Source organism: Mustelus asterias, chromosome 27 (genome assembly GCF_964213995.1).
Source record: "Mustelus asterias chromosome 27, sMusAst1.hap1.1, whole genome shotgun sequence".
Classification (NCBI taxonomy): Eukaryota; Metazoa; Chordata; class Chondrichthyes; order Carcharhiniformes; family Triakidae; genus Mustelus; species Mustelus asterias.
Window position 1 is genome coordinate 31,336,178 of NC_135827.1, and position 16,038 is coordinate 31,352,215.

Consider the following 16,038-nt stretch of genomic DNA (forward strand, 5'->3'; position numbering starts at 1 on the left):
TTAAGAATAAACCTAAGTAACAAACTAAGGGAATGAAAAAGGGGAAATAAGAGATGATTAAATATAAAATGTGTTTCTTTTCTCAGATATTGCTGCTGCTGGGCTGTTTCACAGTCTTCTGGTCTATTTATTACACACTGGAAGTTATCTTCTACTCTAAGAAAGAGTTTGAGTTCAGTTTGCTGTGTAATACCTCCAGCCATGGACCTTATCAAACCTTGCGTGAAGCTGAGAAGCACGCATCTGAACTAATCCCGCTCCAAAATGTGGACACAAGTGAGGCCGGGGATCAACAGATGTCCAACATCGAGGAATCCGATCTGGATAAACTGGGAGATGAGGACAATCTAATCTCAAAGTATGAGAAGAGAAACGTAACCATAGCAGTGACTGAGGCCAGACAGAGCAGGGAACAGTCAATCCCAAACCACCGAGCAGGGCACAGGAACAGCGAGAACTCTTCCTTACTTTTCTCCTTCGACAATGAAATGACGTAATGTTGAATAAATTCTTTGCGGACGTGACTCGCGCAGGAGAAAATGAAACAGCGTAAAGTCTTTCGTGAATTAATCATTGTGAAACGGCAACCAGCCAGGTCTACCCTATTTGAACAGATTAGACCTGGAAAGGCAACGGCCATGTCAACCCTGCCTGCCAGATGATAATATCCTCCTCAGGGTCACGGCATCCCCGCTGGTACAGGACTCTCAGCTGCAGAACTGTAGCTGGTCATCAGTAGATCTTTACCCTACGGGCATACTGCATACTCACCTCTCTCTTTCACTCTCTCTCACTCGCTCTCACTCTCGTTCACTCTCATTCTCACACTCGCACTCTCTGTCGCACTCGCCCTCGCTCTCACTCTCTCGCACTCACTCGCTCGTTCTCTTTCATTCTCTCGCTCTCACTCTTTCTCACTCTCTCTCTCTCTCTCTCTCTCTCTCTCACTCGCTCGCTCTCTTTCACTCTCACTCTTTCTCACTCTTTCTCTCTCTCACTTTCTCTCACTCTCTCTCTCTCAGAAGCCACCTGGACTGCAATCTGCTTGTCCATTCATTATGTCAGTGTAGAACCATCTCGACTCTTCATTACTCATTACAACATTTGCCACTGCTGTCAAGGCAATTTCCTGTTGTTTGGATTCTTTTCACTTGTCTTTAAGAATTGGGGCTTTAGAAGAGCCACGGTTGGCTTCAATATCGCCTGGCTCTGGACCTTGTGCTTTTTATTATTGTACAGTGATCGCCGCTGGAAAGTATATGGGTGCAGAGATGGGGGTGAGGACAACATTGGCTGAACCCTCACAGTTGAGTAGCTAGCATCATACTCATCTCAACATCTTTTGAAAGCTACACAGCCCGTTGGTGTGTGAATGTATGGTTTGAAAGATCTTGTCCTGATGTTACTTGGAACTGATGTTGGAAAAAAAACCTGTATTGGTTGTGATGGTGTGATCCGCAATTCAACCATTGGTACACTCAAGAGTTGTTATACATGATGTAAACTGCAATGTTGTACTGCCATAGATGCCCAATTGGTATCTCATGGAGAACTGACCAACACAAGCACCAAGGCCCGAGCTTCAGCCTCTGGTTAACTGATGTCAGCGGGTAATAGAGGCGCTCCAATTAGTCTCAACAACCTAGCAGCTAAGGAAGGGGAAGCCTAGCTAGGTCCCAAGTCCTAATCACTTCAATTTAGGTCCATGTAAGTGGAATGTGGCTCTTAAGAAGGCCTCTGAAGCTTTGCGCCTGTACTTGAGGTTGGACTGCGACTGGCAGCACCGGTGTCGATGCCAAACACGCCGGCAACGCAAAACGTTTCACAAACAAAATGGCTTCTTTCGTCAGCAGGGTCGCTGAGAGAGTGCAAGTTGCTCAGGCTGGTGGCGTCGAGCAGATTCTAATGCAGGTGTTTTTCATCTTGTGCTCGAGGGAAAAGACAAAATAGCTGAGAAATGCTCCGACTGATTAGACAGTACAATAGTTCTTATCAGAGTTGAATTACTTTCTGAGGATGCCTGGGCACATCCCGTGGTACGTTCTCAATGAGCCATCCCCGGCAGTGGAACCATGAGAGGAAATGGGGGGAATTTTCCCGTCCCGAGGTGGGGGGATGCGGACCATGCAAAGGTCCGTTGAGCTCGGGCGGGATTTTCCGGTTTTGGGGCGAGCCCGGCTGGAAAATCCCGCCCAAAACCTCAAAATGGCTGCTGAAGAGCGATGGTAAATCTGCAGGTTAGTCTGGACGTTTGCAGAGGTGATATTTATTTATTTTTTTCCAGCCTGTCTTTATAAGTACATGATTTTTTTTTTTCCCCTAGTTCTTGAGTGGATTCTTCTGAGTGACAGATTTAGACACTTTTAAAGCAGTGTTTCCAGTGGTGAAACTGCACAGGTCGGTGGAAAATAAAGGATTAAGTTGAGCGTAAATTGTTTGTCACTGTGTATAAATATACTGGGGAAACGGGTGCACTAAAGCTGCGTTAAGTTATTCGGACATCTTTTTGGTTCTGTTGTGACGAGAATACCATCTTCTCCTAAGATGGCTGCAGTTCTCTCTCTTTGAAGAGGCGTTAGTTTGGGTTCAAAGTGGACTAAAGCCCCGGGAATGGCAAAGAAAGGAAAGGAACTTTGCCGAGTCTGCCTTAGAAGTCTTAGAAATGTGTCCGAGGGGCTTTTGTAGACTGAATTATGTTTACAGCGTGCAGTGACTGAAATAGGAAGCGGCGGCATTAATTAATTGAGTCAAGGGAAAGATTGAGAGTTTGAGCTTTTCAAATTGGCGCACATTATCCGTTCTGATCTGTGCAACTTGGACCAGAACTGACAGGCTCGCTGTGGAATTTGTAGGCAGAACAGGGAGAATGTTATTTTAATATTTTAACTGATGTGTTTAAATTCTTGGCTTATCTCACTTCCATTCATCGTTGGATAGGTTTATTCACTCCAGCAAAAACTGCCGTCAGTTTTTAAGGTTTGTGGTTTTTTTTCCCCTCTCTCTCTGACAAGCGTTGTTAAGTTGATCCCCCATCCCCCCTAATAGACAGGGCTCACAGGAATAAAAAAGCATCATTTGGGCCTATCAGTGATATCTCAAGTACTCCCAAGATTACGCTAACAGCTAATGTTAGATAAAGACCCAGACTGTGAAGGTCATGTTATAGCACCCACAGTTTTATCTCCTTTCCTGTAATCTTTGCCAGTCGAATCAGGGTTGCTTTTGAGAGAAAATAGCCAAAATAAATTGCAGGATGCTGCGAACCTGCAGGATTGGCAAACTGTACAGGGCAGCACGGTGGCCCAGTGGTCAGCACTGCTGCCTCACAGCACCAGGGACCCGGGTTCGATTCCCGGCTTGGGTCACTGTTTGTGTGGAGTTTGCGCGTTGTCTGCGTGGGTTTCCTGCGGGTGCTCCGGTTTCCTCCCACAGTCCAAAGATGTGCGGGTTAGGTTGATTGCCCGTGCCAAATTGCCCCTTAGTGTCAGGGGGATAAGTCGGGTAAATATGTGGGGTTAGAGGAATAGGGCCTGGGTGGGATTGTGGTCAGTGCAGACTCGATGGGCCAAACGGCCTCCTTCTGCACTGTAGGGATTCTAGGTAATTTTACAGAGAACAGACAGTATGTCCAAGTTTTGAGTTTGTTTCAGGAGTTTTAATGGAAACCTTGAAGTATTTAAATTTGTGGAATCTGTCTTGCTCCATGGATGAAGATATTTTTCCCATCTGATCATTTTAATGTTGGTTGCTTGTCTTAGGTTTAATATCCCTTGGTATCACGCGGGTTAATATTTTGACATAAAATTCCTCTGCACAGTTTTAGTGGGATTGTTTACCCTTTTATGTTGAACATTTGAAAATGCCACACACAGGAAAATGTGTTAACCCGTGCACTAAGCAGGGAAAGTTAAACTACCAAATGACGAGCAGAAGAGGGAGCTTTTGTATTGGTGAGACAGACATTAGTGTGGTATTTGGCGAATGGTATATACTGTGCGGTGGCATCCTGTGCAATAAGTCAGAGATATATCGCTGGATTGTCTATTGCGTATATTGGGACGGTACGGGGGAATTTGTCCTCGCCATGTTCTGAGTTGCAGCCCACATGTTTGTGTAGCTTTGAATAGTGGTACAGTTTTTTTTTTAAATGTTAAGCCCAAAACATAGGCCAAAATTCTCCCGTCTCGCCCGCCGCGGGAATCATAGCGGGCAAGAGAAGATTCGGCGAACCGTTCAAAAGTCCGTTGAGCTCGAGTGGGAATTTCCGGTCTTGGGGCTCACACGGCCAGAGAATTCCACACTGTGGGTTGGGAAGAAAGATCTGGCAGGTGATTTGCAGTTATATTGCACGCTAATCATCAGTCAGGCAGGTTTAATGGGGTACGCAGCAGCAGCATATACTACCCATTAGTGCTGGGAGATGGTGTCCCACAACGTGACGCCCCTCTGAATCCCAACCTCTGCTGAGTTACCTATCCCGGCCATGTTACCATTGCCAACTCGATGGGAGGAGAGAGTTGGCACCTAGTGGTCAGTTTATAGTGTCGGAAACCAAATCTTGATCACCTATGTTGGGTGCGTGGAGCTTGGGTAATCAGAAAAATTGAGAGGTGGAGCGAAAGGTCAAAAGATAAGTTTACGTTTGGGTTAATGGGTAGGTTTGACTTTGAACATTTGGAGAAGATGGGATGAAGAGAGAGGCCAATTATGCTTCCAACTCAGAAGGTGACCAGTGCAGATATTTGGGCTGCCACTCAATACCCTACCAATCTGCTGTCAGTGGGTTGTGGGTGGACTAATTGAAGTGAGGCAGTCATTCAGGTAGAGGGAAGAACTCAGCAGCTTACTCACCCCATGGAGTCAGGCCATGTTCAGACGATGATCAATCATTAGGTGTGAATCGTAGAGTTTTTTTTTGCCATAAGATACTTCTTATGAATTGTATATTTCTGCATGCACTGGTGTAAAGGGGCAGGTATAAAATAAGTCTATAATACAGGCTTGAGCTTATACATTGACTGGAATTTTACCATCCCGCCGCCCACCACGGGAATCGGAGCGGGCGAGGGGCGGACAATGGGTGGACCTCAAGCGGGATTTTGCGGCTTCAGGTCGAGCGAGCCCGAAAAATCCCACCCATTGCTTTTCATTGTACATCCCTCAGCTTTGCACATAACTAAATTAAGAATGATTTTAAAAAATTTTTTTTAATGGTGTCACGTGCGATCCGATACCTTGCGTAAATTTCTCCAAGTCATCCTTCAAATCAAAAGGCTTTTATTCGAATCGAAGGTTGCGTTAGGAGGGAGAAAATTCTTGAATGAAAATCTCGAACAGTGAAGACGGCCACTCGGCAACTAATCACTTGTGTCCAGGAATGTTCCGCTTAGTGGATCACGCCCCGTCACCGCCGCAAGCGAGGACGGAGAATTTGACGCTCAGCCAAATCTCCGTACCTGCCGCGGAGCTGGAAAATTCCGCCCAGTATGAAAAAACTCTCCTTGTCCACGGGGTTTAACGAAAAGGTTAAAATGGCGATAGTTACTGCCTCAACATATTACAACATTTCTTTCTAGTAGTGTTTATCAGTATCGCTTTCAATTAGTGTTTCCGCTTTACTTCAACCACAACAAGAGAAAATGCTGGAAAATCTCAGCAGGTCTGACAGCATCTGTGGAGAGAAAATAGAACCAACGTTTCAAGTCAGGGTGACCCTTCGTCAGAGCTGAGGCTGAGTAACCCTTTCCTTCGATCCATCAGAGCTCCGATGAAGGGTAATCCAGAGTCAAAACGTTGGCTCTATTCTCTCTCCACAGATGCTGTCAGATCTGCTGAGATTTTCCAGCATTTTCTGATTTTATTTCAGATTCCAGCATCCGCAGTATTTTGCCTTGATCTTTCTGCTTTGCTTGATCTGTCAGGTGCTTAAGCTATATTTGATTTGTGGCTGGTTCCATATTAAAGCTCGAGAATAGTAACTGGACACCTGTAACATGTTTTGGGTGGCACGGTGGTTAGCACTGCTGCCTCACAGCGCCAGCGACCCGGGTTCGATTCCTGGCTTGGGTCACTGTCTGTGTGTAGTTTACACATCCTCCCCGTGTCTGCGTGGGTTTCCTCCGGGTGCACTGGTTTCCGCCCACAGTCCAAAGATGTGCGGGTTACGTTGATTGGCCATTGTAAATTGACCCTAGTGCCAGGGAAATTAGCAGGGTAAATATGAGGGGTTATGAGAAGAGGGGCTGGGTGGGATTGTGGTCGGTGTGGGCACGATGGGCCGAATGGCCTCTTTCTGCACTGTGGATATTCTATGATTCTATGTTCAACTGAATCGAATTGGATAATATCGAACATCAGGTTTGGCAACTGAACCAATTGTGATAATCCGATTGACTGCTTTTCCTGGTTTTTACTTGTTTCTTTCCGAGCGTTTGGTATAGGGTTACCAATTGTCCGGCATTCTCTTGTCTAGGAATTACCATTCCTTTCAGTACTTCCTTTCTCTTTTGCTCGTGTCAGTATTTGACCAGGGGAATCCCCCATCCACCCAATGAATCCTCGTGATTGCCATGTTTTGCTCTCCATGGGCGTGTCAATGGGTGAAGGCCACTGAACCCAAACAACCCAGCAATGGGAAGAGCACTTTGCCCTCAACTTACTGCATCAGTGGACAACTGATTTCCACAACGTGCTTGTGATCCGATACGGATCACAACTTGGGCGGCACGGTGGCTAGCACTGCTGCCTCACAGCGCCAGGGACCCGGGTCCACCTCCGGCCTCGGGTCACTGTCTGTGTGGAGTTTGCACGTTCTTCCTGTGCCTGCGTGGGTTTCCTCCGGGTGCTCCGGTTTCCTTCCACAGTCCAAAGGTGTGCGGTTTAGGTGGATTGGCCATGCTAAATTCACCCGAGTGTCAGGGGGATTAGCAGGGTAAATATGAGGGGTTACTGGAATAGGGCCTGGGTGGGATTGTTGTCGATGCAGTCTTGATGGGCCGAATGGCCTCCTCCTGCACTGTGGGGATTCTATGATTCTAGTTCTACTGATAGTCAGCACTGCGGTGCTGAGGTGGCCCATCACACATTGCCTGATCTTTCCGAGGTACCTGTTAAGGTCATGATGGGGAGATAGGAAGCAAATTAAACATAATTGGCATCTATATGATATCTCAGCTTAATGTTGAAGGGAAATGGTCTGCAGCTTATCTTCATCATACGTGTATGTGGCTTTGCTGCTTTGAAACAAAGTCTGCCTTGGCCTTTTCTCCTGACTTGTCCCCCAGTATTTCCTCATGTCAACCATGATTAACGCTGCTCAAATATCCCTGGTTTTACTTGGCCGCGCTCTCATGCAGAGTTTTCTTCGAGTGAAGAGTGAGGTTAACCTCATTTCAGACAGAATGTTAACAGCAAGAAGCCTCCATGACGCACCCAAACAGAAATCTAAAGCTTTTGTGGGATCTCTTGAGGTTGGGGCTGAATTCTTTATGTGGAGATGCTGGTGTTGGACTGGGCTAAACACAGTAAGAGTTTTAACAACACCAGGTTAAAGTCCAACAGGTTTATTGGGTAGCAAATACCATTAGCTTTCGGAGCGCTGCTCCTTCGTGACGAAGGAGCAGCGCTCCGAAAGCTAATGGTATTTGCTACCCAATAAACCTGTTGGACTTTAACCTGGTGTTGTTAAAACTCTTACTGAATTCTTTGTACAGTTTGTCCTAGATATTTATCTCCTGTCGCTACTGACGTGCATTGTGAGAGAGAGAGAGGTGGGAGAGTGAAGGTAAATGGATTGCCTTTGGTGTTTCAGCAAAGAGTGGAGTACATTAGAGCTTGGTTTTTCTTCAGTTTTCAATGAGTATGGTGGGGTTTGCTCCCCGGCAACTATAAGGAGCAGCAATGAATTTCACCACTGAAAATAGCTACAAGCTAGAGCACAACCCTTCCGCACTCAAACACTTTTAGAGATTGTACGGTGTTGTCATAGCACTTGGCCCAGAGTGCTTGGTACTGTCCGATGGCTTAAACTCAAAATCGCAAATATACTAAAATGGACAGATGGTGAACCTAAGCCAAACATTCATTCCATTTAGTCCTAATACTAATGTTTTCTTACTGTTTTATCTAACACTAGTTTCTATACGTTAGGAATCATTCAACTGAGAGCATATGGATGTGCATACATACGTGAACATAAAGTCATGTGTTTAATACTACGCACATCTACTTTTCAGACGAATGTAAAATAGAGGAATGTATTTGTTGACTAATTTACAAAGGTTGGTTTTCAAAGTGCTATGCAACATACTCCTCTGCTACGTGGGCCTCACTGATGTAGGTACCATGGTGTATTAGAGAAATGAGCCCTTCTTTTCCTTTTACATTGTCCTCCCTTCGTACTCCTTCCCAGTGTGTGGCACTGACCCGAGAACGTCTCTGGGGCTCAGGGGAGGCGAGGACCTTTGAGCTTCCATTGGCCATCGCCAAGCAGACTCAGCAGAGTAAAGCGGCCTCCTAAGCTGACAAACGCTGCATCTGGTAGTCCTCATAGGAAGGCTGTTCGGAGCGAGAGCCAGCAAAATTCATCACAACTGTGGCATGCAGACTGGAGTGGCAGACGGCGCACTTACTGCTGCTCCATCGGCTACCACTTGAGTGAAGGCCAAACTTTTGTTTTGAGAAAAATAATGTCAATGATTTTTCTTCTCTTGGCAGAGGGGCAAAAGAGAGAAACACCAATAAACTTTAATAAGTTAAACCCTGTGCTAGTTTTTGATTTTAGTTTTCAATAAGTGCTTTGGCAGATCGATAAATAAAAAAGGTACCAACTTTCACTTTTTGCTCCAGTTTATATATATATATATAATATATATTTTAAAACATTTTGACTTGATTCACTTGTATATACAGATGTCTCTATGAATAATGTGCTACTTGGACATGCAGCAAGATATTTGGATGTAAAAGAAATGATTCTGCTGTGGGTCATTCATGCGATTAGTTTTTGTTTTTGACAATTGAGTTCCAGAAAGAAGCAAAGTTTGATCCCTTTGGTTCTGTAATGTTGCTGCCAAATTGTATGATACTACCCATAATACTGTGACAGAAACTAAAGGCAATAAAGTTTATCAAAGAAAAAATGGTTCAGTCTGATCATTAATGCAGAGGCAAAACTGTCACTTTAAAATAGAAATGTGCAATGGGGGGAGGGTGGCACAGTGGTTAGCACTGCTGCCTCTCAGCGCCAGGGACCCGGGTTCGATTCCCAGCTTGGATCACTCTCTGTACAGAGTCTGCATGTTCTCCCCGTGTCTGCATGGGTTTCCTCCGGGTGCTCCGGTTCCCTCCCAGAGTCCAAAAGACATGCCGGTTAGGTGCATTGGCCATGCTAAATTCTCCCTCGGTGTAGCCGAGCAGGCACCGGAGTGCGGCAACTAGGGGATTTTCACACTAACTTCACTGCAGTGTGAATGTAAGCCTACTTGTGACTAATAAATAAATAAACTTTTTATAAACTAAACGATGTGTGTTTCAAAACAATTCGAGTATGTGCTCTTTTTCTATTTTCAGAATTCCCCAACAGGACTCCAGTGAACCACTTTTGCCCAAAGACCTTAAAGAGTGATTAGTGCTTCCATGTCTCATGCAGAGGAGATAAAGCAGCACAGGGAGAGGTCGTGGGATAGTGATATTGTTGCTGGACCTAGGTCTTAGGAACCATAGAAACTAGAAGCAGGAGTTGGCCATTTGGCCCTTAGAGCCTGCTCCACCATTCACCTTGATCATGGCTGATCATCAAATTCAAAATTCTGATCCCCACCCCCCCCCAACCCCCCACCCCCCCCCATATCCCGTGATCCCTTTAGCCCCAAAAGATATATCTATTTCTTCTTGAAATCAGACAACATTTTGCTCAACTACATTCTGTCACGGTGGCACAGTGATTACCACTACTGCCTCACAATGCCAGGGACCTGTGTTCAATTCCTGGCTTGGGTCAATGTTTGTATGAAGTTTGCATGTTCTCCCTGTGTCTGCATGGGTTTCCTCCGAGTGCTCCAGTTTCCTCCCACAGTCCAAAAGAGCTGCTGGTTAGGGTGCATTGGCCATGCTAACTTCTCCCTCAGTGTACCCGAACAGGTGCTGGAGTGTGGCGACTAGGGGATTTTCACAGTAAGTTCATTGCAGTGTTAATGTAAGCGTACTTGCGACTAATAAATGAATTTTTTTACTGGGGTAGTGAATTCCACAAATTCATCACTCTCTGGGTGAAGAAATTTCTCCTCACCTCAGTCCTAAAAGGGTTTACCAGTTATCCTCAAACTATGACTTCTACTTCTGGATTCCCCCAACCAGATCAGAAACACCAATTATACTATGAAGTTAGCTTAGACCCCAACTGTTTGATTTTGGCATTAGGGCGAGTATAAGGTATTTTTAAAAATTCATTCATGGGACATGGGCATTGCTGGCTGGCCAGCAGTTATTGCCCATCCCTAGGTGCCTGATATGATCCAATTGACCCATTTGGAAGCTTTTATTAAAACAAACTTTATTTAACAACACAGTTAAAATATAACAAAAAGAATTAGCATAACTTTTTTACCAATTGAAAATACTTGAGCATGACAAGGTATAATTCTTAACAGTTAACTATCTATAGAGTTCCAATGTAAGCAATAGCCCCACAACATAAATCCCTCTTCAGAATAAATTAGCACAAAAAAAACATAAAGGCTCACAAGGATGCTAGATTTAACCCCTGTGGACAATGTTAAAACCCAGGCCAGAAACTCCAAGGTGTTTTATGATGGTAGCCTAGACTCCCTAGATTTTACATTTGATTTTGGTATGGTTAAGCACAAAGTGTTTTTTTTATTCATTCATGGGACATGGACATCGCTGGCTGGCCAGCATTTATTGCCCATTCCTAGTTGCCCTTGAAAAGATGGCTGCCTTCTTGAATCACTGCAGTCCATGTTCTGTGGGTTGACCCACAATGCCATTAGGGAGGGACTTCCAGGATTTTGACCCAGCGACTGTGAAGCAACGGTGATGTATTTCCATGTCAGGACGGTGAGTGGCTTGGAGGGGAACTTGCAGGTGGTGGTGTTTCCAGGTATCTGCTGCCCTTGTCCTTCTAGATGGAAGTGGCTGGGTTTGGAAAATGCTATCTAAGGACCTTTGGTGAATTGCTGCCGTGCATCTTGCAGATAGTACACACTGCTGCTACAGTTTCACTCCAGGTATGATTCAAGTGACCCACAGGAAGTTTTTATCAAACAAAGTTTATTTAAGAACACAGTTAAAATATAATAAAAAGAATTAGCATAACTTTTACCAGTTGCAAGATTCAAGCATGACACAATACAAGCCTTAACAGCTAGCGATCTATGTTGTTCCAAGTCAAACACCATCTCACCAGACAAACACCCTGCTTCTAAACTTGACACAAAAACAAGTATGCTTACGTGATGCTGGGTTTGCAGCTTTTTTACACCTGCTGTGAGTTGATCCTTTGGACGTTGGAATGAATCTCTGAGGCTTCCCAGTCCTAGAACTTTCAGCAAGTCTCTGGAGAGAGATTAAATATACAAGTCCTGATACCTCAGCAATGAGACACCAAATGAACCCATAGCACAACACCATGGTTAAACTGCCAATTGTGGTCAAAACAACTCCTTAAATTGGCCGAAATCCATTCTTTGATTTTTTTAAAATTCATCCACGGAATGTGGACATTGGCTGGGCCCAGCATTTATTGCCATCCCTGAGGGGACATTTGAGAGTCAACTACATTGCTGTGGGTCTGGAGTCAGATGTAGACCAGACCAAATAAGGACAACAGATTTCCTTCTCTAAAAGGGATGGGTTTTTAGTGACAATGGTTTCATGGTCATCATTAGACTTTTAATTCCAGATTTTTATTGAATTCAGATTTCACCATCTGCTGCAGGTGGGATTTCAACCCGGGTTCCCGGAGCATTAACCTGGGTCTCTGGGTTAGTAGACCAGTGACAATACTGCAACACCACTGCCTCCCCTACAGTGAAACTATAAATCTATCCTGATCTCGAATTGAAATGCCTAATTGGACAGTAAATTGAACAAGGAGCAGGTGTAGACCATCTAGCCTTTCAAACACACACTCCACCATCACATAGGATCATGACTGATCTTCTAGCTCAACTCTACTTTCGGACCTGATTCCCCCAACTGTCCTGTTTTGCTTGTAGTTACTCCTGCCAGGAGATTGTCTGCCTTGTGTCATCCTCATGCATCCAGTGTAACTTGTCTGCAACCACCCTGTGACATTTGTCATCCAACCTCCCCAACAGGGAAGGCGATGGCCTAGTGATATTATCGCTAGACTATTAATCCAGAAACTCAGCCACTGTTCTGGGGACCCGGGTTCGAATCCTTCCAAGGCAGATGGTGGAATTTAAAATCAATAAAAAATATCTGGAATTAAGAATCTACTGATGACCATGAAACCATTGCCGATTGTCGGAAAAATCCATCTGGTTCACTAATGTCCTTTAGGGAAGGAAATTTGCCTTTCATAACTTGTCTGGCTTACTTATGAACTACAGAAATATGGCTGACTCTAACTGCCCTTGGGCAACTAGGGATGGGTAATAAATGTTGTAATAAAAAGTCTCACAACATCAGGTTAAAGTCCAACAGGTTTATTTGGTTGCACAAACCACAAGCTTTCAGAGCGCTGCCCCTTCATCAGGTGAGTGGGAGTTCTGTTCATAAACAGGGCATATAAAGACACAAACTCAATTTACAAAATAATGGTTGGAATGCGAGTCTTTACAGATAATCAAGTCTTAAAGGTACAGACAATGTGAGTGGAGAGAGGGTTAAGCACAGGTTAAAGATACATGTATTGTCTCCAGCCAGGACAGTTAGTGAGATTTTGCAAGCCCAGGCAAGTTGTGGGCGTTACAGATAGTGTGACATGAACCCAAGATCCTGGTTGAGGCCCGTGACTGCTGAAGTGTTCCCCAACTTCAACATCTTTCAGCGTCTGGAGGTGTCTGTTGCGATCCTCCTCATCTGAGCAGATCCTGTGTATTTGGAGGGCTTGTCCGTAGAGGATGGCTTCTTTAACGTGTTTAGGGTGGAAGCTCCAGATGCTGAAAGATGCCCTAATAAGAACAGGATATGGTGCTCGACTTATCGATCGACAGTTCCGACGCGCCATAGCAAAAAACCGCACCGACCTCCTCAGAAGATAAACACAGGACATGGCAGACAGCGTACCCTTCGTCGTCCAGTACTTCCCCGGAGCGGAGAAGCTACGACATCTTCTCCAGAGCCTTCAACATGTCATCGATGAAGATGAACATCTCGCCAAGGCCATCCCCACACCTTGCCTTCAAACAACCGCACAACCTCAAACAGACCATTGTCCGCAGCAAACTACCCAGCCTTCAGGAGAACAGTGACCACGACATCACACAACCCTGCCACAGCAACCTCTGCAAGATGTGCCGGATCATCGACATGGATGCCATCATCACACGTGAGAACACCATCCACCAGGTACATGGTACCTACTCTTGCAACTCGGCCAACGTTGTCTACCTGATACGCTGCAGGAAAGGATGTCCTGAGACATGGTACATTGGGGAGACCATGCAGACGCTACGACAACGGATGAATGAACACCGCTCGACAATCACCAGACAGGAGTGTTCTCTTCCTGTTGGGGAGCACTTCAGCAGTCACGGGCATTCAGCCTCTGATCTTCGGGTAAGCGTTCTCCAAGGCAGCCTTCACGACACACAACGCAGAATCGCTGAGCAGAAACTGATAGTCAAGTTCCGCACACGAGGACGGCCTCAACCGGGATCTTGGGTTCATGTCACACTATCTGTAACCCCCATGACTTGCCTGGGCTTGCAAAATCTCACTAACTGTCCTGTCTGGAGACAATACACATCTCTTTAACCTGTGCTTAACCCTCTCTCCACTCACATTGTCTGTACCTTTAAGACTTGATTACCTGTAAAGACTCACATTCTAACCGTGGGGCGGCACGGTAGCACAGTGGTTAGCACGGCTGCTTCACAGCTCCAGGGACCTGGGTTCGAATCCCGGCTCGGGTCACTGTCTGTGTGGAGTTTACACATTTTCCCTGTGTCTGTGTGGGTTTCCTCCGGGTGCTCTGGTTTCCTCCCACAGTCCAAAGATGTGTGGGCTAGGTTGATTGGCCATTCTAAAATTGCACCTTAATGTTCCAGGATACATGGGTTAGTGGGTGGATATGTGGATAGGGCCTGGGCGGGATTGTGGTTGGTGCAGACTCGATGGGCCGAATGGCCTCTTTCTGCACTGTAGGATTCTATGATTATTTTGTAAATTGACTTTGTGTCTTTATATGCCCTGTTTGTGAACAGAACTCCCACTCACCTGATGAAGGAGCAGCGCTCTGAAAGCTTGTGGCTTGTGCTACCAAATAAACCTGTTGGACTTTAACCTGATGTTGTGAGGCTTCTTACTGTGCTTACCCCAGTCCAACGCCGGCATCTCCACATAAATGTTGGCCAGCCAGCGATGCCCATATTCCACAAATGAATAAGAAAAACTGTGACCCCTCTTTTCATTGCCCTCTACTGTGTAAGAGACACCTATTCAGCACAAATGGCCAAAACACGGACATTTTATTTTCTGAGCATCACTTTTTGGAAGTCAATCTTGCAATTTCAAAAGCATCTTCATTTTGCAGACCATAATCTGGATATGAAACTTTAAGCTCATGTCTCAACATCCACATTTCAATCGCCTCTATTTCCTTCCACAGATCTTTTTATTGTCCAGGTTTCAGAGGGTCCAGGAAAGTGGATAGAATGTAGCGTGTTAAGTTTTTTTTTCCCTGTTACAAGCTTGAATGTTCTTGTCATTAACACGTTCTTCACATCGCTCGATTCTTTGAACGCTGGAGATCCAGTGATCTCAGCCTTGTACGTACTCAACACCTGAGAAGCTACAGCATTCTGAGGTAATTTCCAATGGTTCACAAGCCTTTAAGTGAACAGATTTGTCCTCATCCCAGTCCCGAATGGCCAACCCCTTATCCTGAGATTATGTCCCCCAGGCTGAGATTCTCCAGCCAAGGGAGACATTGCCTCAGCTTTGACCCTGTCAAGCCCCCTCTATCCAGCCACTGCTTGGAACTGTTCCTTGGTAATCTCATTTGAGGACCACATGGATAATGAGCATGAAATTTGTAAATCCAACAAGAGATATGCCCGAGGTTGGGGGGCGGGCAGTAAACTATTGGATCATAGGTGGCAGAGTTTAAATTTTTCCTCAGAATAGTTGATAGCTAATCTAGACTGCCTCACAGTCAATGGAGTACTGTTTTGACATGCACACCTTTGCAAGAAATACAGCAGCCATTCTGCACAGGGCTAACTTCCACCAAGAGCAGTATGATCATCACAGGATAACCCGTTTTAGTGCAATTGATGGAGAATAAATATTGGCCAGGGTATTGGGGAAGAATATCTTTGAAATAATGGCACAGAATCTTTTACATTCACCTCAGAGGGCAGATAAGACCTCAATTAACTGTCTCAGACACCAACTCCTACAGTGAGTCAACTGAGAACTTTTGAAATCAATTTGGTGACTTTAAGTTTCTGCTCAGTGGACATGTGTGTGTGTGTGCGTGTCGCATGCAGAAAAAGGCATTAAATTTTCTTGTATTGTGAACAGACTTTCCAAGATGAAGTGGATGGCTTGGAAGTCAGGTGAAGAAAATCACATTTTAGAGTGCGATCATCGCATTGGAGATGTGCAAGGAGGTAGCGGAGTGATTAAGATGTGACTTTCGCCAAGATAAGTATTATTAGAAGGTTCCATGAACCAGAAGGACAAGTTAATAAAACCTGGTCTTCAAATCATTGGAGGGAAGTAAATGGGGTAAACAGGAGGTACAAAAGTCTTGTTTACATAAATACACCATTGCATCATCAGGCATTGATATGTCATGAAGTCCAAACTGCCATGGGAACTTTAGTA

General features: G+C 45.1%; 1 protein-coding gene across 2 annotated transcripts in view; it reads left to right on the top strand.

The window, feature by feature from the left end:
* The window catches only part of LOC144479918 (proprotein convertase subtilisin/kexin type 7-like), a 306,250-nt gene extending 297,137 nt beyond the window's left edge, over nt 1-9,113 (top strand). For both annotated transcript variants that reach the window (XM_078198967.1, XM_078198969.1), the window contains one exon: nt 87-9,113. In XM_078198967.1, the coding sequence (XP_078055093.1) occupies nt 87-497 (411 nt within the window). In that variant the 3' untranslated portion in view covers nt 498-9,113. The remainder of the gene's footprint in view (nt 1-86) is intronic.
* Nucleotides 9,114-16,038: the final 6,925 nt, after the last annotated feature.